At 65.4% G+C, this 20172-nt stretch overlaps 2 protein-coding genes across 2 annotated transcripts; one reads left to right on the top strand and one right to left on the bottom strand.

Moving 5' to 3' along the window:
- Positions 1-6: 6 nt before the first annotated feature.
- On the top strand, positions 7-10092 carry CHLRE_03g163200v5 (uncharacterized protein). The gene is made up of 16 exons (XM_043060738.1): positions 7-30; positions 145-235; positions 400-489; positions 592-1075; positions 1339-1419; positions 1707-1859; positions 2012-2186; positions 2491-2734; positions 3101-3354; positions 3701-3873; positions 4206-4372; positions 4578-5103; positions 5442-5923; positions 6293-6436; positions 6736-7837; positions 9438-10092. The coding sequence occupies exons 4-15, from the start codon at positions 767-769 to the stop codon at positions 7205-7207; spliced, it is 3180 nt and encodes a 1059-aa protein (XP_042925867.1). The 5' UTR covers positions 7-30; positions 145-235; positions 400-489; positions 592-766; the 3' UTR covers positions 7208-7837; positions 9438-10092.
- Positions 10093-10464: 372 nt separating this feature from the next.
- Positions 10465-20146, bottom strand: CHLRE_03g163150v5 (uncharacterized protein). Its single transcript, XM_043060737.1, has 21 exons — positions 19960-20146; positions 19707-19782; positions 19397-19548; positions 18835-18942; positions 18414-18485; positions 18006-18149; positions 17691-17821; positions 17432-17489; positions 17000-17170; positions 16591-16797; positions 16294-16354; positions 15910-16057; positions 15489-15703; positions 15009-15285; positions 14630-14726; positions 14268-14429; positions 13646-13920; positions 13135-13285; positions 12655-12907; positions 12265-12341; positions 10465-11897 (listed from the first exon to the last, which is right to left on the bottom strand). The coding sequence occupies exons 1-21, from the start codon at positions 20044-20046 to the stop codon at positions 11433-11435; spliced, it is 3387 nt and encodes a 1128-aa protein (XP_042925866.1). The 5' UTR covers positions 20047-20146; the 3' UTR covers positions 10465-11432.
- Positions 20147-20172: the final 26 nt, after the last annotated feature.

Genomic DNA, 20172 nt, shown 5'->3' with positions numbered 1-20172 from the left:
TCAAACGGATGCACTGCGCGGCAATATGAGGTGCGCTGGGCAGAAACGGTGTGGCTGCAGACCCTGTCTCGCTCGCTGAGCAATGTGACCGACTCTGCAGTTCGTGTAACCTCAATCAGCTTCTTTCCTTTGTTATGCTGCTAGGATCTTCGACGTGGCAAAGGGCTATTTCGTTGCCATCACCTCTCTCTTCGCTGGCGCAACCGTGGTGCACTATATCCTGAAGCCTGACCTGGTGCGCAATAACATGTACTGTAAATAAATGACGAGGAGCCGACCCAGCTGTGCGATGAACACGTCGAAGTCCGCTTGGCGATCACCCGCCAAAGCCACGTTGCTAGCACTGTAACTTTCTATTTCGGGCCGCTGATGGCGTTTCCAAATGGTGTTGGGTTGCAGACGCTCCCTGTCCAAGAGTACCTGTCAGACGCGCCTGCAGCTCCAGCCCCTGCTGACACGCCAGCGCCAGCGGCGCCCAGTAAGGCCTAGGTGAGCTTTGCTCTTCTGCTCTGTTGGATGCCATAATCCCCGCGTCTGGCTTCATCCTTTACATCTCACACGACTCCATTCCACGCGTCCGCATGCACGCAGGGCGGTTGCAAGGACAGAGCTCTACAGTACAGCTATCCTGCCCACCCGCATCGGCGCGCTCGTACTACCCTGCCGCCGTCGCTTACGGCTCGTCACCAGATAAAGTCAACAAGCAGCCGCAGAAGCAGCGACTGTAGCGGAACCACCAGCATCCTTAACAGCAGCAGTAGCCAACATGCCCCGCGTGGCAGGTGGCAACGGGCCAATGCGGCGGCCGGCGGCCCCACCCGGCGTCGCCGGCGGCGGCGGCCCCGGAGGCGTGCAGGTGTTTTCCAACCACAGCAGTGACGACGAGGGAGGCATGGGAGTCAGTGGAGGAGCAGGCGCAGGTGGAGGAGGAGGAGGAGGAGGAGGAGGAGGAGGAGGAGGAGGCTGGGAGCGAGGCATGGGCAAGCCGCCGGGGGGCGGAGGAGGCGGAGGAGGCGACACGCGTGCGTGGCAGGGCGGCGGCGGCGGCAGTGGCGGTGGCAGTGGAGGCGGGCAGGTGAGAGCGGTGGCGGGGTGGTGGTGGTGTGCTGTGAGCGACAGTTGCTCGCGGGCTGGCGCAGAGGCGGTCTTATGGCGGGGTCCTCGAGGGTGCGGTTCCGTGCGGCCGTCCCGCCAGTGGCCGTATCCCGTAGCCACCCGCTCTGCCGCAACCTCCACCGCCCGTCACGGCGTCACCGACTGGCCCCGTCCACCTGCCCCACGCACCTGCCTCACACCCTGGTCCCCCACTCCCCCACTTCCCCCGCCCACCCCCTGCAGTCGGAGCAGGCCGCCGCGGCGCTGTTTGAGCGCTACCTGGCGGCGGGCGGCATGCAGGGAGATGACCTGGGCAAAGACCAGGTGGGGGGTCGGATGAGGTGTATGTGTGTGTGGGAGGGTGTGTGTGGGGGGTGTGTGTAAATACCAGCCCAAACTAGACCAAAACAACGAAAACGAGCGGAGCACAGGGGGGGAGTGTGCATGCGTGTATGTTTATGTGTTGTGTACCGTACGTGTCAGTCCAGTATGACGGGGGGATGCGACGGAGTGGATGGGGAACCCCCCTGTCTCCAGTGCACCCTCAGTGCCGCTTGTCCAGCCATCTTTGCAACCCCCCATTTCCTTGCAACCCCCACCCCACCCCCCAGGTGTTTGAGCAGGGCCTGAGCCGCGTGCGCGCCTGCCTGTCCAACGTGGACAGCTCCTGCTGCCTCATCTGCCTCAACCACATCGCGCCCACCGAGGCGGTGTGGCACTGCGGCCGCGGCTGCCACACAGTGCTGCACCTGGTGTGCATACAGGTGGGGGGCAGGGGGCGGGGGAGGGGGCAGCAGGGAGGGGGATTAGGCTGGGGAATGAGCCGAGCTTGTGCAGTCCTTGGGCCCACATCGCACACCATACCAACCGGTCGCCGCCGCCGTGTTGCCGCCATGTTGCCGCCGTGGCGCCGCAGGAGTGGGCGCGTAGTCAGGTGGACGCGGCCAAGGCCAAGGCGGCGGCGCGGCTGAGTCAGTTCCCCGCCGCCGGCGACGCCGCCGCCGCCGCGGCCGAGTGGGGCTGCCCCAAGTGCCGCGTTACCTACCCCGCGGCCGGCATACCCAGCACCTACACATGCTTTTGCGGCAAAGGTGCGCGCTCTGGGGGGGGGGGGCGTCTAGCAGAGGTGGGGGGCTGGGAAGGTGGGGGCTAGGGTCCTGGGGGGCTGGGGTCCTGGGGTTTGGGCGGGGTCCTGTGTGGCGCGTATGTGTCGTGCACGCCTTGGGGTTTGCAGCAGCGCTGTGCTGGCCACGTGCCCACGTGTTCCACACCTTTGTGTGTGTCTGTGTGCGTGTGCTTTTATGTGTATGTGAGTGTGTATGTGTGTGTGTGTTTCCTGACACGTGCGCCGCCCCTCCCCTGCGCCTCTCTCTATCCCACCTCTCCCCTCCGCAGCCACCAACCCCGAGTTCGACCCATGGGTGGCCCCGCACTCGTGCGGCGAGGTGTGCGGCCGGCCCCTGCCCGGCGGCTGCGGCCACACCTGCCTGCTGCTGTGCCACCCCGGGCCCTGCCCGCCCTGCCCGCTGGTGGTGGACGCGGGCTGCTACTGCGGCGCTCGGCGGCTGAAGCGGCGGTGCGGGCACCACGAGTTCAGCTGCGAGGGTGTGTGCGGAGCCAAGCTGGAGTGCGGGCACAGGTGGGGGCGGGGTGGCAGAGGATGGGGGAGGAGGGTGGAGGGCGGGGGAGTGGGTGGAGGGATCAGGGGGTTTCTTGCCAACTGAAGAGGGGTGCGGGCGAGGGGCAAGGATGGCTACGGAAGCTCATGTGGGGGCGGGGCTCGGGCGCATTCCCTTCGTGCACACGGTGTCCTGCGACAGAGGCGCAGCGTACTGCGTGTGTCAGGCCGCCCCCCCTTCCGACCTCAACCGCCCTGCCCTTGGGCTGAGCCGCGGGAGTCCCCAAGTGCCCTAGCTTTTCCCTCCCTCGCAAACTTGTAGCTTCAATAAACATCGCCATCTCTGCTCACCAACGTAGCACATCAAAACAATCCTGTTCCCGCCAGGTGTCCGGACATCTGCCACCCAGACGACTGCGCCCCCTGCGCCGTGCCCGGCGACTTCCGCTGCCGCTGCGGCGCCGAGGCCCGGCGGCGCGGCTGCGGCGAGCGCGATTGGCAGTGCGGCCGCGTGTGCGGCAAGGCGCTGGGCTGCGGCAGCCACGTGTGTGAGCGGGTGTGCCACGCCGGCCCCTGCGGCGAGTGCCCCTTCGCGGGCGTGCGCACCTGCCCCTGCGGAAAGGTGGAGCACGTGGGCATGGGTGAGTGGCCGGCGGGGAGGGGGAGTTGTAGATACCAGCCCAAACTAAACCGAACCCAGTGCAAAAGAGCGAGGAGGAGAGCGAGGAGGGGAAGGGGGAAGCGTGTGTATGTGTATGTGCGCGTGTGTTGAGAAAGCACAGGGAGAAAGCAGGGGACAGAGTGTGTGCGTGTGCGCTTATGTGCTACTGCTGCTGCTGTTGCTTAAGCCCCACGCTGTGGCCTGCAATGCACCTGCACCTCCCAATACACACATACACACACACACACAAACACACACACACACACACACACACAAACACACACACACACACACACACACACACACGCCCGCCCGCCTGCACACAGGCTGCACGGACAAGGTGCCCAGCTGCGGTGCCACGTGCGGCAAGCTGCTGCCCTGCGGCGTGCACACCTGCGCCGACCGCTGCCACCAGGGCGAGTGCAGCGCGCAGTGCCGTGGGCCCGCCGTGAAGAGCTGCCGCTGCGGCAAGAGCCAGAAGGAGGTGCTGTGCTTCCAGGTGGGAGACTGGATGTGTTTTGGGGGGGAGTTGCATTCATGAGCAAAAAGAAGTGAAGGTGCAGCCAGGAACGGTAGTATAGCAGACGCGTTGTTGCCGATGTCCGTGAAGTCCAGCAGTGGGGGGGCGGTGAGTGGGGTTGGGTGGAGTGGGTGTGGGTGTCGGAGGTGGGTTTGTCAGCCAGGGAGCGCGTGCGTGGCATATGCGTGTCCGCGCTATGTGATGGTATAGGGCGCAGTTGGTTAACGTTGGAGGTAGAGCAACCTCGGCTGCTAGCTCGCCACACTGAGCCACCGGAGCTCTTGCAGTAACAACCAAAACGCCGCCCGCAGGAGTTCACGTGCGAGCGGCGCTGCAACGACATGCGCGCGTGCGGCCGCCACCCCTGCAAGCGCCGCTGCTGCGACGGCAACTGCCCGCCGTGCGAGGAGGTGTGCGGCCGCTGGCTCAAGTGCCGCAACCACCGCTGCCCCGCGCCCTGCCACAGCGGGCCCTGCAGGTGTGCGCGGATAGCCTACAGCTCGCCAGCGGCTGAGGCGACATCTCGCGGGTTTCATTTGCGGCACCTACCAGCCCGACCTACTGCTGCTGCCTGACCCATCACGTGCACGTGAACAGGCTACAAAAACACAAACAGACGCACACACACACAATCTGCCATTCTTTTGCTTCTTGACTTTTTGCTTCTTCTGCCCCCTCCGCAGGCCCTGCCCGCTGAGCAGCACCGTGACGTGTGCCTGCGGCCGCGCCTCCTGCACCCTGCCCTGCGGCGCCGAGGACAAGGCCGAGCCGCCGCACTGCGCCGCGCCCTGCGCCGTGCCGCGCCTGTGCCGGCACGCGCCCTCGCTGCCGCGCCACCGCTGCCACTTCGGGCCCTGCCCGCCCTGCCCGCAGCCCTGCGCCACGCCGCTGGAATGCGGCCACGCCTGCTCCGTGCCCGGGTGCCACGACCCGCCGCCGCCGCCCGTGCCTGACTTCGTGAAGCCGGCGGCGCCGAAGGCGCCGTCAGTGGCGGCGGCGGCGGCGGCGGCGGCGGCCGCCGCCGCTGGCAGCGACGGAGCCGTCAGTGCGGGTAACAGTAAGAAGAAACTGAATGCGGCGGCGGCAGTGGAGGTGGCGGCGGCGGCGGCGGTGGCGGCGCCGGCCAGCCTGGCGGCGCAGATGCTGGCGGCGGCGGCGGCGTCCGGGCAGATGCCCAGCACCTGCCCGCCCTGCTCCGTGCGGCAGCAGGTGCGTGCGTGTGTGTTTTGGGTGTGAGCGGGGGAGGAGGGGGAGAGGTTGGGGAGGAGATTTGCTGCGCGCGGTATGGTATGCATCTCGGACTCGGGGGCACAAAAGGACGGGTCTTCCGGGTCGCAGCAGAAGCTGCTGCTGCTGCTGCCGTACAGTCACACACGGCCGCTGCGATCAGGAAGATTGGGGGAACAGATGCATGGGCGCGCCGTGCGAAGCTGCGCTCCGCTTTACCCAACCAGATCGATGTTACCATTCACCGTCAACACACGATGCCGCCGCCACCGTTTCACCATCAACACACGATGCCGCCTACACCCTGTGCCCACACACAGGTGGCCTGCGTGGGCGGCCACACCAGGCTCGACCTGCCCTGCGCCTCCGCGCGCCCCTTCGCCTGCGGCGCCGCCTGCGGCCGCCCGCTCAGCTGCGGCAACCACTCCTGCGCGCTGCCCTGCCACGCCGTCGCATACGACCCAATCACCATCGCGCGCGCCGCCGCCGCCGCCGCGGCCGGCGGCGCCGCCGCCGCCGACCCCTCGCTCCCGCGCCCCTGCCGCCAGTGCGAGTCGCGCTGCGACCGGCCGCGTCCCGCCGGCTGCGCGCACGCCTGCCCGTTGGCGTGCCACCGCGGCCCCTGCCCGCGCTGCGAGGCTCCGATACGGCACGGCTGCATGTGCGGCAAATCCACGCTGGCGGTGGCCTGCGCGGAGCTGGGCGCGGCGGCGGCGGCGGTGGCGGCCGGCGGCTCGGCGGCGGCGCTGTCGTGCGGCAAGCCATGCCACAGGCAGCTGCCCTACTGCCCGCACCCTTGCAAGTGAGTCAGCAGCCTTTTGAATGCGGTTTGCCACATTTGTGGGAACCGTCACACCAATGCCAGGTCCCTCGTGCCTGCACGGACACCCACGTTGCCGGCTCCGTCTGCCACCACCGCAGCCCCCACCGCTCTCCACACGGCTGAGGACAACCGCATGGTCTCTCTCACCGTCACCCACCCTTTCTCACCTGCACCTTCCTACCCGCGCCCACTCCTCCCCCCTTAATTAATCATGAATGTGACCCCCCTCGGGCTACTACTTCCTACTACCCCCACTCCCCCCCTCCCGTCTACCACTTAACTAATCATGAATGCAACCCCCGCCTTAATTAATCATGAATGTACTCCCTCACTCGCCCCCTACCGCAGGGCGCTGTGCCACGCCGGCGCCTGCCCCGACCCCTCCGCCTGCGCCGCCGAGGTGTCGGTGCGCTGCGCCTGCCCCGCCAAGCGCCGCGCCAAGTGGCGGTGCAGCGAGGTGCAGGCGGCGCTGGTGGCGTCGGGCCGCCCGCGGTGAGGGGGGAAGAGGGAGGGAGATGGGGAGAGAGAGGTAGAGGGGACGATGGGGAGAGAAGGAGAGAGGGACAGAGGGACAGAGGGACAGAGGGCGATCGAGAGAGAGAGGGGCGAGAAGAGGGAGAGCGCGCTGACGTGGAGCGTGTGCATGCGTTTGTGCTTGCCCCCTTGATGAACGCCAGCTTCTCAGCACAGCACCGCGGCCCCAACCTGCGTTGTTCAGTGATCAAGACTTCCTTGCCCTCCCCTGCCTGACCTCCGTGTTCCTGTGCGCGCCCTGCTTGCCTCGATTGCAGCGTGTACGACGACTCGGCCCACGCGCCCCGCCTGCTGCCCTGCGACGCCGAATGCGAGAAGGCCCGCGCCAAGGGCGCGGTGGCGGGCGGCACCGCCACCACTGGCAAGGCTGGCGCTAAGGGTAGCACCGGAGCCTTGACCACATCTGCAAGCGTCGACTCGGTCGGCGAAGAGGCTGTGGCGGCGGCGGCGGCGGCGGGCACCACGGCGGCCGCGGCAGCGGCTGCTGCTGGTGCCGGCGCCGCCGCCGGGGACAAGAAGCAGGGCAAGCTGACGCGTGCGGAGCGCGAAGCGCTGGCGGCGAAGAAGGAGGCGGACCGGAAGCGGCAGGAGTGGCGGCACGCGCTCATCCGGGGTGTGGTGCTTGGGCTGCTGGTGCTGCTGGCGGCGGCGCTGGCACTGGGCATGCGGTCGCTGCTGCTGGCGCTGGATGCGCGGGCGAGGGCGGCGTGGGCGCCGTCCAAGGTGTAGGGAGGGAGGGGGAGGGGGAGGCGAGGCGGATTTGGTGGAAGAGGTGGGGACTGGGGAGGGGTGTGGTGGTGTGTGTGCGGTGTCAGTGAGCTGGTGGCAAGGGAGGGTGGAGGGAGCGCGACAGGCGCTGGTGGTGCGGGTGGAGTGGTGCTGAACCTGGTGTGTTTGGAGGGGGGTGATGAGACAGCTGCAGGGTGGTGACAGGAGACACAGCGACCAGGCACGGTGTTGCAGGATGAGTGCCGCTCTTAGTAGTACCGTACAGGCGATCCCTTCCCGGGTTTTTTTATGTGTCGTTCCATCACACCTGGCGAGCAGCTAGCCTCACGTCGCTTGTGAGACGTGATCGCACAGCAGGTATCGAAAGCTGATGGCCGGGCTGCATGCAGGTTTGGCGGCAGAGCATTGCGGAACGTGCATCAGCGAAGTTTGGTGGCAGAGCGAAATGGCACCGGGGGTCTGGGCCAGGGCCCACAGCAAATATGAGGTCGTACTGTGGGGAGAGGTTGTGGGCTTAACGGCAGTGCGTTGTTGATAAACCTCAATCCCGGTCGGACCTCGTCCAGAGGAGGAAAATGGCAAGTATAAGTGCAGACCCGAGAGGAGGTATGGCTCGGGGTGTTGTTCTCGGTTAGGCAGTGACCCATGGGTTCCCCCTCCTTACCCATGGGCGTTGCCTAGTTTTGTCTGCACGGGCCCTCGCGCCGCCGGCCTCCCCGCAGCACCTGCCTCGCACTCACTGCTCCACTGGGCTCCATCGGGCCCCAGTTGGGCCTAGCGCAATAATTGACGATACCGTAACCAAGCGGGTCCCACTCCAGGAAAAAGCGTGTCCCCAGGGAGGCGCCCACGCGACGGCACCAAAACCCCTTGGGAGATTGTCCTTCATGGAAGCCGCCACGTTTACGGACGCCTCACATCGCCTCGCATCGTAACGTAGTTTATTTCGTCAGCAGAGCTGCCAACATCGACACAACCTGCCAGCTACCGTCGGTACAGTAACAGCGCGCGAACGACGCACCAATGCCTTGTCCCTTCTTGCTACGCATTTATGTGGGCACGGGTGGGAGCCACACACATCGGGACTACGCTTTCCTGCCCCTTGCCATGTTCCATCACGAGCAGAGCTGCCCCTGGCGCCCGTAGCGGCATGTTGTTGTTGGTTACAAGGTGGTGTGCACGAGCATACGTGCTATCCTGTCCCCGTCAGTACCAGTGGCCCGGGCCGGTGGGCCCTTATAACGCCAGGAAACTCACTTCGTGCAACGGTGCTCGACTGACTACTCAATCCCATCTACGTCAACTGCTAGCCCATCAGCCTAGGTGATTAGGTGCCTTGGCCGCCCCTCCCTTCCATCGGGGCTTCAGCCCTGCTGCTCGAAACCCTTCGAAAGCTCCGAGTTGCTCCTTGCGCAGTGCACACCCTACGGACGTCAGGTAAGGCGCCACCACCACACCTGTGCTGCGGACTGGGGCGTCACCATCACCACGGCGTTCCACACCTCCCGCCCTGCCGATTGCCACGCACGGACATAGCGTCCGCTCACCGACGTCCCACTCGTGCTAGCAACCGCCTCTGGGTTCCCGGACGCCCGGGTGCGCTCTAGCAGCTCGCCTCTGACAGACTTCAGCAGGATCTTGCTCTCGTCCACGGCGGCCGCATCCCCTACGCGGGCAAGGGAGCGTTTGACGGCTTCAAGCGCAGCACGCTGCTCCTCCACCTGGACCCGCAGCGCTTCGCGGTCGTGGGGCCGCCTCTCCGCCGCGGGTGCGGCGGTCTGTGCCTCGTCGAGGCGTGTGGCACCGGTGCCTGCCTTGGGACGCCGCTTGTTAGATCTGCTACATGTAGCTCGAACACCTCTAGCGCACGCTCGAACTCCTGAGAACAAGTGTTCCCCGGTCACGGGAAAAGGGGCTGAGCCCCTCCACAGTCTGAGGCCGAACAACCTCATCGCCCGGACATAGCCGGGGTCGGTTTCCACAGGCACGTAGCCAAACCAGGTGCCCAGCAATCGCGATGCCACAGCAGAGCCAACCGCAGCCAGACGCAGCACAGTTGTCAACAGCCGCACTACTGCTCATGCCGCTACGCATGCCCTGCCAGCCCCACCGCGGACCGCTACCTAGACACCAGCCGGCTCCGCAGCCTGCGTGCTTGCGCCGCTTCTTGGGCGGCGCTGCGCTCTCCTCCTCCACGTGGCCTTTCCCGCGCCCCCCCCCCGCTACCAAGATGCGCGCTGGATGCTGGGAGTGTGTCAGTGTTTGCCAGTGCGTCCTCGATCCGGCTGGTCGAAAAGTTGACGCGTGCGGAGCGCGAAGCGCTGGTGGTGAAGAAGGAGGCGGACCGGAAGCGGCAGGAGTGGCGGCACGCGCTCATCCGACATCCGGGGTGTGGTGCTTGGGCTGCTGGTGCTGCTGGCGGCGGGGCTGGCACTGGGCATGCGGTCGCTGCTGCTGGCGCTGGATGCGCGGGCGAGGGCGGCGTGGGCGCCGTCCAAGGTGTAGGGAGGGAGGGGGAGGAGGAGGCGGATTTAATGGAAGAGGTGGGGACTGGGGAGGGGTGCGGTGGTGTGCGTGCGGTGTCAGTGAGCTGGTGGGAAGGGAGGGTGGAGGAAGCGCGAAAGGCACTCGCTGGTGGTGCGGGTGGAGTGGTGCTCTACTAGGCGTGTGGAGAGGGGGGGGGGACGGCTGCAGGGTGGTGAGTGGTGACAGGGGACACAAGAAGGAGGCGAACGGGCACGGTGTTGCAGGGTGAGTGACGAGTGTTGCGGAACTAGTGCGTACGTAGACCAGAGCGGAAGGCGGAGTGGGCTTGCAGGCGGCACGAGAGTAGGCAGTCAGTAGCGCAAGTTGCGAATTCACATGTTACCTCGTAACCGACGGTAACGCTGTGGACGGTCGCGCCCATGGCTGGCTGACGGAAGGTGGCTGCTGTATTGGGATGGCTGGGCTAGACGCCGGCGGCCGGGCTGGCGCCGGGACTACCAGAAAGGATGCCCGAAACCAACCCGGAGTGCTGGGAAGGGACCGCATGTACAGTTCACGGGTCGCTCCCCTCTGCTCCCCTGATCATCACACCTGGCGAGCAGGTAGCCTCACATCGCTTGTGAAACTGATCAGAAAGCAGGTTTCGGGTTTGGCGGCAGAGCATTTCGGGACGTGCGAAGTTTGGCGGCAGAACCGCATGCCACCAGGGGTTCCGGGCCCGGGCCCGGGCCCACATTAAAAAGAGGTCATGGTCTTGGAGAGGGGGGTTTAACTCAAAGTTGATAACCCTCTCGCTGTCGGACCTCGGCAAAAGCACACTTGGCGAGTATATCTGCACACAAGAGACCGGGTATGGCTCGGTGTGTTGTTCTCGGTTAGGCAGTGACCTTTGGGTTCCCCCTCCTTACCCATGCGCGTTGCCAAGTTTTGTCTGCACGGGCCCTCGCGCCGCCGGCCTCCTCGCAGCACCTGCCTCGCACTCACTGCTCCACTGGGCTCCATCGGGCCCCAGTTAGGGCTAGCGCAATAATTGACGACACCGTAACGTAGTTCATTGATTCATTCCGTCAGCAAAGCTGCCCCTGGCGCCCGTAGCGGCATAGCCATGGACACCTGCTCGCCACGGCACACGGCACTTGGCTTCCTCACCCACATTCTTGTCGCATCGGCCTCCTCGGCTGCGACCGCGCCTTTCCCAAGCCGTGCCGGCAGTGTCTCGGGTGCTAGCTACCGCGGCACCCTGACAGGCCGGCACCAGGCCCGCGGCGCCTTGCCCGCCTCAACCGCCTCACATGCGGTGGCATTGCTTTCACGCCCCCCACCCATGGCATTCTCGTTCTACATGAACGGCTACCCCCTCCCACGCCTGAACGAGAGCTCTCATAATTACAATCGCAATTTCGCGCGTCGGCGGCAAACGGGGTTTGCAGCCGTCTGCTGCCCGCCTGTGTCCGCGCCACTGCCTGCGACCCTGGCTACCTCCTGCCTTGCCTCCCGCAGCCCAGCTCGGCAGCGCAGCACAGTGCGACCAGGTGCGGCATACATGCTGTCGCTGTGCATTCGCCTTGCTCGCGCATGAACAAACATCAGAGTGATGGCCCCTTCACACGTGACTCACACGTGCACACTCATGTCAATTCGACCGCAGCACAGCACGCACTGCACAAACGCATCCCTTCAATTTTATAGCGGCTATAGCTCCATGACTCCTTGACCGGAACAATATCCACCAGCCATGCTACCGTGACGCGGTGTCAAGCACGTCCTGCTCATACCCCAGGTCCACGGGGTCATCGTAACCCTCCGCCGCGCCGCCGCTGCCGGCATCATCCTCCCCCGCGCCGCCCTCCTCCTCGACCTCCCCCCAGTCCGCCTCATCCCGCGCCTCAAAGCCATCCTTCCCCACGCCCTCATCGATCCGCGGGTACACGAGAGTGGAGCGAATGCCGTACCCCTGATCTCCCTCCACCTTGGCGGCTGTAGCGGCGGCTGTAGCACTTTTCCGTACGGGCATGGGTACGGCATCTTCCGGCAGTACATTGAAGTACGCCGAGTAACGCTCGTCCACCAGATTGCCTAGCGGGGCGATGAGGTAGTGGCGGTTGGAGCCGGCAAGCACGTGGGCGCCGGCGGGGTAGGCGCGGCGCACGGGCGGCGCAAGGCGGAAGGAGGCGGTGGCGGCGTACACGGCGCTGCCCGGCACCTGTTCAGAGAGTTTGTGGGAGGTGTGGTGTGCGTGTGCGTGTGTGCGTGTGTGCCGGTGTATGTGCGTGCCGGTGTGTGTGTGTGTGTGTGTGCATGTGTGTGTGCGTGTGTGTGTGCGTGTTTGCCGCTGTGTGCGTGTGTGTGTGTGTGTGTGTGTGTGTGTGTGTGTGTGTGCGCGTAGGCTGAGGGTGGGGGCGGCACTGTGGGGAGAAACACCAGGCACAGCGCACTGCACAGGCGGCATGAGACGGGCGTGTGCTGCACCCGCACCCGCACCCGCACCCCTATCCGCACCCGAATCTGCACCCGCCCCCTACCTGCACCCGCCCCCCTACCTGCACCCGCCCCTACCTCGTGCCCCCTACCTGCTGCCTCAGCCTCAGCGCCTGCTCCGTCCCCAGGCAGCTGCGGCAGCTCTTGCGGCACAGCACCCGGGCCAGGACTGCGGCGAGGCAGGTGGGCGGGCGGGCAGGTGGCGTTGGGCGGAGTTGGGGCAGAGTCGGGCGGAGTTGGGGTGAGTTGGGCGGACGAGGTTGTAGAGGTACGGTAGCGCGCAGTGAAGTGGCGAGTGCTGGTGCAGCCAGGCGAGCAGCGTGTGTACACGGGGATAGGCCCGACAGCTCCGTGTCTGGGGCGTGTGGCGGCAGTGCGGCTCGCGGCTTCACCCAGCGCCCCAGCCCCCAACCCAACCCCAACCCCAACCCAATTCCAGCCATCCAAGATCCAACCCCCAACTCCCAGACTGCGAGACCCACATGCGTTGGTGCCGCAGCCGTCCGGCACCGCCGCCGTGCAGTCCACCTCGTTTGCGTCCACGCACGTGACGGGGCTGTCCTTGGCGGCGGCGGCGGACTCGCCGGGGGGCCTGGCCGCTGTGACGAACCAGCCCGGCCGCGCCACCGCCTCGAACGACACGGTGTCGGCGGCGCCGTCCAGGCCAGGCCGCATCATCCACATGGCGCGGGAGCAGGGCGCGAAGGGGTGGGAGGCGTCCTCGCGCGGGGGGCCCTGTGACGCGTGTGTGTGTGTGTGTGTGTGTTTGTGAGCGCGCGCGTCAGAGAGCACAAGGGAAGAAGGGAACCGAGCCGCGCGCCATGGCTTTGCATGATCGATGCCCAGTTCAATCCTCCCCTGGTTCAAGCTATGCAGGCACTCGGCACCACTCCGTACCCAGTCACCCCTGCCACCACCGCTAGCACATCCCGCTGCTGCATCTTAGCGCCTCTCATCCTCACCGGCTGCAGCACGATGACGTCTGTGTGGTCGTGCGCCAGGTAGTGGTTGGGGTAGCTCATGGCCTCCAGGCTCAGCGCGCTGCCCGAGTCGGCCGCACCCAGCCGCATCATGGAGCGAAGGCTGCTGAACGCGCCAGCCAGAGAGCCGTGACTGCGAGTGTGAGGTGGGTGGGGGTGGGGGCGCGGAAGGCGGGTTTGCGTAGGGAAACTTAGTCAATGCGAAGCCCTAGAGAGTCAGGTGGTATGTGTGTGTGTGTGTGTGTGTGTGTGTGTGTGTGCGGGGGGCTACCAAACCAAGCTAAACGGGGGGGTTACATGCAATAAGTTTACGAAGTGAAGTCGTAGCCAAATACAAAGGTACACGGGGGGGTGCAAGGATGATTGTGTGTGTGTGTGTGTGTGGGAGGGGGGACTACGCTCAATCGGGTCGGGGTGGAGCGGGGAGGGGCAGCAGAGCGAGCTGCAAGGCTTGATACCAGTGCACGCATGCGGCGCTGTTTTAGGCGCACACCTGTGTCCAGACGACCCATCCGCATCTTCGCTGCCGTGCAGGAGAGACAGCGCCGCGTGGTGCATGGAGGCGCCGCCGCCAGCCGCCGCGCCGCCGCCGCCGCCGCCAGCCGCGCCGCCGGCGCCCTTGCCGCTGCCGCGGCCGCCGCTGCTGCCGTGGTGGCAGCCGCGGCCGATGCGGAAGGTTGCATCCATGCCGTCTCCGCCATCTTCGAGAACGGACATGTAGAGGATTTGGGCGTCGTGGCGAAGGTGCAGGCTGGAGTTCCAGCCCGCCTGTGTGAGGCACGGAAAGGCGAGGTAGCAACGTGAGCGGTCAGCAAGCGAGAAGAGCCGCGCGCGTGCGGATGCCACACCTGGGATGTAGGCTCACCAAGCACTGTGCAACTCACGTGTGCACGCGTGCGCCTGCGATCCCAAGCCTGCTCCTACACCCCCATACCTCACGCATCGTCATCACCCCTCCCCACCTTGCCACACACACAAAGCATCGCAAGCGCAATCCACGCCCACTCACACGCCACCACACCACTGCACCCCTCCCTCCATCAACGCCGCCACCCCAACCTCCCTACCTATACACACCCGCCCCCACCTCCCTACCTCTACACACCCGCCCCCACCTGCACCGACACCAGCTCGTCCGCCTCCTCGGGCGGGTACACGTGGCCCGCGGGCCCGCCGCGGCTGTCCAGCCCGCGGCCGTGCGCGTCGGCGGCGGGCAGCCCCACTGTGTAGTCGTCGTGGCTCACACCCACCATCATGTAGGGGCCCATCATCACAGCCTGCCATGAGTGAGCGAGGGCGTGTGTGGTGAAGGGTGCGGAGGCAGGGGGAAACAACGCGTGGGACTAGCTAGCCAGTTGACAGCGGTGGGGGGGAGGGAGAAAGAGGCCCGCATGAATGAAGGGTTCACACAGCAGCCAGCAACAGCCTAGCGCTCTCAAACGCAGTCCCAGTCCCCATCGCCCTCGCGGCTGTTCACCTTAAGAGACCGGTACTCCTCCCGCGCGTCCTGGGCTGGCGAGAACCACCAGCGCAGTGCCACGCGGACCGACAGCACATCGCGTGCCTGCCACTTCCTGTGCGTGGACAGGAGGAGGGACAACGTTGCATGCGCCTTGTGTGTGTGTGTGTGTGTGTGTGTGTGTGTGTGTGTGTGTGTGTGTGTGTGTGTGTGTGTGTACATACCCGATAGACAGCGCATGCGACGTCAAGGGACATGCAAGCCGCCGCGTCAGAACACAACCGCAGTGGCAAGTGATGGCCCCAAACAACAACTGGCCACGTTGCGAGCTGCCCAGCTGCCCAGCCGCCCCCCGCTAGCCTCCGCCCCCCGCCCCCCGCCCCCCGCCCCAACCCACCTGGTGATCCTGCAGTACGAGTCTGGCAGCGGCGCGCCGGGGCAGCCGTTGAAGGCCTGGCCGTTCAGCTCCAGCAGCACGCCGCCGTCGCGAGCCCAGGCGGGGATGCGCAGCATGAGTGTGAACACGCCGTCTGTGGGGCCAGAGGCGGTGGTGGAGGAGGCCTTGGACTTGGCGGCGGCGGCGGCGGCGGCGGAGGAGGGCGTGGCGGCGGCGTGCGCGGCGAGCTCGGCGGCGGAAAGCTGCGCGACGCGAAGTTTTGCGGTGATGGCCGGGCCTGCGGGCGACGGAGGGTTTATCAGCCGGGCGCTTGCAGTCCGTCGCAACAATGTTCTGCTAGGAATCATGCGTTCTGGTGAATACGAGCAGGCGGGCCCCAGTGCAAGACACTTGCGCGCGCACCCATGCACCCATCCATGCACAGTTGCACCCATGCACGCATGCACAAAGGGACCCGAGCGCGCATGCGGACGCACGCACCCGGCGCGAAGCCATCCGCCTCCATGGTAACCGCCAGGCCCATCTCCCTCCACACCAGGCGCGACGACACGAACTGGTTCAGGTACAGCCGCGGCGGCAGCTTTACGGCCCCCTTGGCGCCGGAGGCGGAGCCGTCGGAAGGGTTGACGTCGTGGCGGGTGCGCTTCTTGGCGGTCTTGGCGCCCGCGTCTTCGTCTGACTCGGGACTCATATCCCTGAGGGGGGTTTCGGGGAAGGAGAGTGTCAGGAGTGGGCACCGATGCGTGTGTGACCGGTCGAGCCACAGCCATAAAAGCGCCCAGTACGCCCATCTCCACATAAAAGCCATCCCATGTTGTGACTTCATGTCCTAGCTTGCTAAAGCACAGTTGCCTGTAGCACTTTCCGTTCCCGCCTGCGCCCGCACCGCACCCGCACCCACTTGAAGAAGATGGAGTCGGCAAGCTTGGCGTAGCTCTCAATGATTGTGCCGTAGCAGCACCAGAAGGAGTGGAATGGGAAGCCCCAGTGGTGCAAGTTGTCCGACTTGCTGTTGCCGTGGCCCATGGGTAGCAGGTACAGATACACGCCTGCGGTTGGAGTGGGAGGAGGCGTTAGGTCGCGGCATTTCCAGTCTGCAACGACCAGGTTGCTGAGAGCAAGAGGGTGAACAGCATTGCGGTGCGTCGGCATGTACTGCTGCACTAGTGCGGAGTCGTGGAGACTCATAGCAGATCAATGACAAGACTGGGATGAGGCACTCGGGGGTCCGGTGAAAACACTCGATCAACCGCCTCCAGCTCGCGCGCTCGCTCGTTGCTCTTACCCGGCCCGGCTGCGTCCGACGCGTTCCACTCGGGCTTGGGCTTGCTGAAGCTGATGTAGTCCTGTGCGGCGGACATGACACACATTAGATTCCCAGATGCATGAGATACAGGGGCGCAGCCCGAGGTGGGGCATGACACAGCACACGCACGCAGCCGTCGTTGAATGCAGCGCACATGCCAAAGAGACACGGCGTGCCCACGCGGCGTGCCCGTGCCGGCACCTCTCTTCGCGCCAGCCACTGCATCCCGCACACACTCGCATCCGCACTTCCACAAGCCCCCACTTTCGCACCCACCATCCACTCGTCGTCATGGAAGCGCGTGTAGGGCGACACAGGCTGGCCACCCTTGTCCACACCGCCCGCACCGGCCGCCCCGTTCTTCGGGACCGCATGCGAGTGCGAGTGCGGGTGGCGCTGCCCGGCCAGCAGCCCCTGCCTCATCGCGTCCAGGTTGCGGCGGTGGTGATGGTGGTGGTGGTGACTGATGTCGCCGGCGTGTGCCTGGCGTATCGGGAGCGTGGACAGGCGGTGTTGGACACGACCTGGCGCTTGCTGACGGAAGCGGCAATCACAACAGGGCGGTCTGAAGCCGCCCCAAACCCCGTCCGGTCCCCAACAAACACGATAAGCAAAACCAGCGCATGCATAGTTTCAATACAGACACGGACGTTTTACACCGCCACAGGCACACACGCACGCACACCTCGGGTAGCTCGTCGGCGGGCAGTCGCGCCACGCCCCACATGCCGTTCACCATGGCTCGTTCGTAGTGGTCGGCGTAGTACACGTCGCCGGTCCACATGAACAGCTGCCGAGCTATCTTGAGCATGTTGTACTGCGTACACGTCTCGTGGGTCTTCAGCGCGTTGCGCGGCTGTGCATGTGGGCATGGCGTGGGCGTGGGCAGGGGGTAAGTCGGCATGGGCAAATTGGTGGGTTAAAGGGAGGAGAGCATAAGAGCGAGGCGCGGGGAGAGGGAGCCACATTAGGCAGATCGTGAGGTGGGCGAGGGATGGGACGGCATGTGTGCAGCGGGGGCGGAAGGGGGGCGCCAGGCCACAGGCGACCGCGTCTCACAAGCAGGTCCCACGACGAAGCTGCAGGCAAGAACTCTTTCATCCCGTGCTAGCCTCACCGCCCAGTCGGATTCGAAGCGTTCGGCAATCACGTACGCCATATGGTCCGTGTGCTCCCTGCGGCAGCAGCAGTGGCAGGGGCAGCGGCAGCGGCAGAGGCAAGCGTGTTTTTTCTTGCGTTACTGCGCGGGTCTTGGTTGTATCGGGGTGCAAGCAGCACGCTGACCAGTTCTCGACTGCCCTCCCCGGCCCCGACAACTGCAGGTGTACGGCACTAGCACACGCCATACACACACGCCACGTCCTCTCCGGCCCCACCATCGCTCGAACACGCTAGTGCCGCCGGTTGCGTAGCCGTGGTGCTGGACCACAATCTCAAAAAAATTGTTGACAGCGGTGCGCAGCTTGGGGTTGCCGGTGGCCTCATACCCGGCGGCGAAGCCCACAATCTGTATGCGAGGCACGTGACGGAATTGTAGGCCTACGCGTTCGTGCGGCGCACCAGGCGCAAGCGGCTGGCACACCCGCATCCTGCGATGCCACCGACGAAACAACAAGGCGCTGCTACTCCTGCTCTCCCTGAAACTCCTGCCGCTCCTGCCATGGCTGCGGCTCCCCATCCCACCCCCTCACCTGCGCCAGGTGTGTGTTGGCGTGTAGGTCATACAGCACGTCGTCGTGTGCGGCCATGTGGCCCAGGAACACGGTCTTGTCGAACAGCGAGGCGAAGTCGCGGTGGTCGTCCTTGCCCGTGATCAGGTACAGCCGGTACAGGATCTGTACGTCAGCGGGATGGGGATGGGGAGGTGGTGGTGACAATGATAGTGTGGGTGGGGGTTATTTGCCGGAACTTAAGGAAATAGGTGGTGGTGGTGGTGGTGGTGAATCTCCCTCCAGTTTCCTCTCCAGCCTCCCCTCCAGTCTCCCTCCAGTCACCCTCCCGCCCTCAAGTCGCCCTCCAGCCTCCTCTCCAATCTCCCTCCACCCTCCAGTCACCCTCCCGCCCGCCCTCCCGCCCGCCCTCCAGCGGGCCGCCCGCACCTCGTTCATGCCTCCGTACTCGAACTCCAGCACCTTCTGCCAGTGCTTGGCGCCCTTCTTGGAGATGACCGCCTGCAGCGTCAGCGAGCAAGCCGGCGGAGCGGGCGGTGCGTAGCAGGCCGTGTTGGTTGGTACAGTGACGTGTGTTGTGTCGTGTTGTGTTGTGGTGTCGTGTGTTGTGTTGTGAGGGGCAGCTGGCGCAGTACCGGACGGCCAGGCGCGGAGGCCGCCTGGCCCCACGCCCTCCCGCTCCCGCTCCCGCTCCCGCTCCAGTTCCATCTCTCAAACTTCATGAGCCCCCTCCCTGCCCGCCTTCCGCCCTCCCTCCCGCACTCCTACCGCACATGCCACTCGTGCCCCAGCCGCAGCCCCCGCCTCCCTCCCCGCTCTGCCTCCCTCCCCCACCGGCCCCTCCGCGCACCTGCGTGCGGTTCCAGTGGTAGTCCACCATGCGGGTGGCCATGGTCAGCGCCGAGGGGTGGCCCGCCAGCTCGTGGGCGTCCACCAGGCCAGCAATGATCTTGTGGATCTGCGGCAGAAACATGAGGGTGTGGGTGCGGATTAAGTTGCATTTGGAAGCACGAAGTGGGCAGCAGTGGTTGCATTGCCGGGGTATTGCGAGCCCAGCAGCCCTGTCCGGCAACGGCACATACACGCACATACCCCGGCACTTTGCGCGTCCCCTGCCCCACACACTGCGGCCCCGCGCCTGCCCCTGCAAGCCCCCTGCCCCAGTCCGGTCCAGTCCGATTCAGTCCCGCTTTACTGCACCGTACTAAGGCAGTCCGGCACCCCACTGCCGCCCTGCTCAAAGCCCACCAGCCCTCCTGCCTAGGTCTTTTGCATTGGTTCGATTCAGTTTGGGCTGGTATGTACAACCTGGTCCTATCGCTTGCATCTAGCGCTCTGCCTGTGCTCCGCTAGTCTAGCTTGGTTTGGTTTAGTTTGGGCTGGTATCTACAACACCCCTCCCCACGCCGCACCGTGTAGTAGGGCGCCCACACCGCTTGCAGGCTCTCCACGCGGTCAAACCAGGAGGTGGGGAATGCGGACAGGTATCCAGTCCCCAGCTTCTCCTGCACCTTGCCCAGCTCCGAAACCATCAGATCCAGGCGCGTCTTGAACGCGCTGTTGCCTGCACGCGTTGAGATAGACCCGGAGGTGACCAGGGATGTGAGGCAAGTGGTTTCTGCTCCACAAAGTGCCAGGCATCGATTGCTGCAAGCCGCGGCCAAGCTCCCGCGCACCTGGCATCGCAGACCCCAATGCCCCCCAGGCACTTGACACACCCACCTGTCCCCGCCCACGCCAGGGACAATGCGGAGAGGTAGTGCCCCACGAAATGGCCGCGCAGCTCGCAGTTGGGGTCCTGGTCGGGAAGGCCCGGATGGGGAGGTCAGGGTCCGAGGAGCGGTGCCGGAAGGACGTTGTTACAGGACCGGTCCACGGTGTTCCAACCGAGACCTCACGGGCAGGTCTGTCTGCGCGCGAACAATACGCCCCACCACACGAAGCGTTTCCGGCGATATCAACAATAATGTCTCACCTCCCAGCTCCCCACGTAGGGCTCGCCTGGCGTAGGCAGTCCAGCGTTCTTTCTGAACACCCAAAGGAGCCTATCCGCGTCCAGCATGTCTAGCAGATATTTAGAGTTGATACGCTCGTATCGCGCTGGCATTGAAGTATTGAGGAGGCGTACATCGTGTAGCGGAAAAGGCTCAATCTTCGCGTTCACGGAAACAGCAAGCCCCGCTAGGAG

This window comes from Chlamydomonas reinhardtii, chromosome 3, assembly GCF_000002595.2.
Source record: "Chlamydomonas reinhardtii strain CC-503 cw92 mt+ chromosome 3, whole genome shotgun sequence".
Lineage (NCBI taxonomy): Eukaryota > Viridiplantae > Chlorophyta > Chlorophyceae > Chlamydomonadales > Chlamydomonadaceae > Chlamydomonas > Chlamydomonas reinhardtii.
The sequence above is the reverse complement of the archived record's forward strand: the minus strand, read 5'-3'. Positions and strand labels throughout refer to the sequence as shown.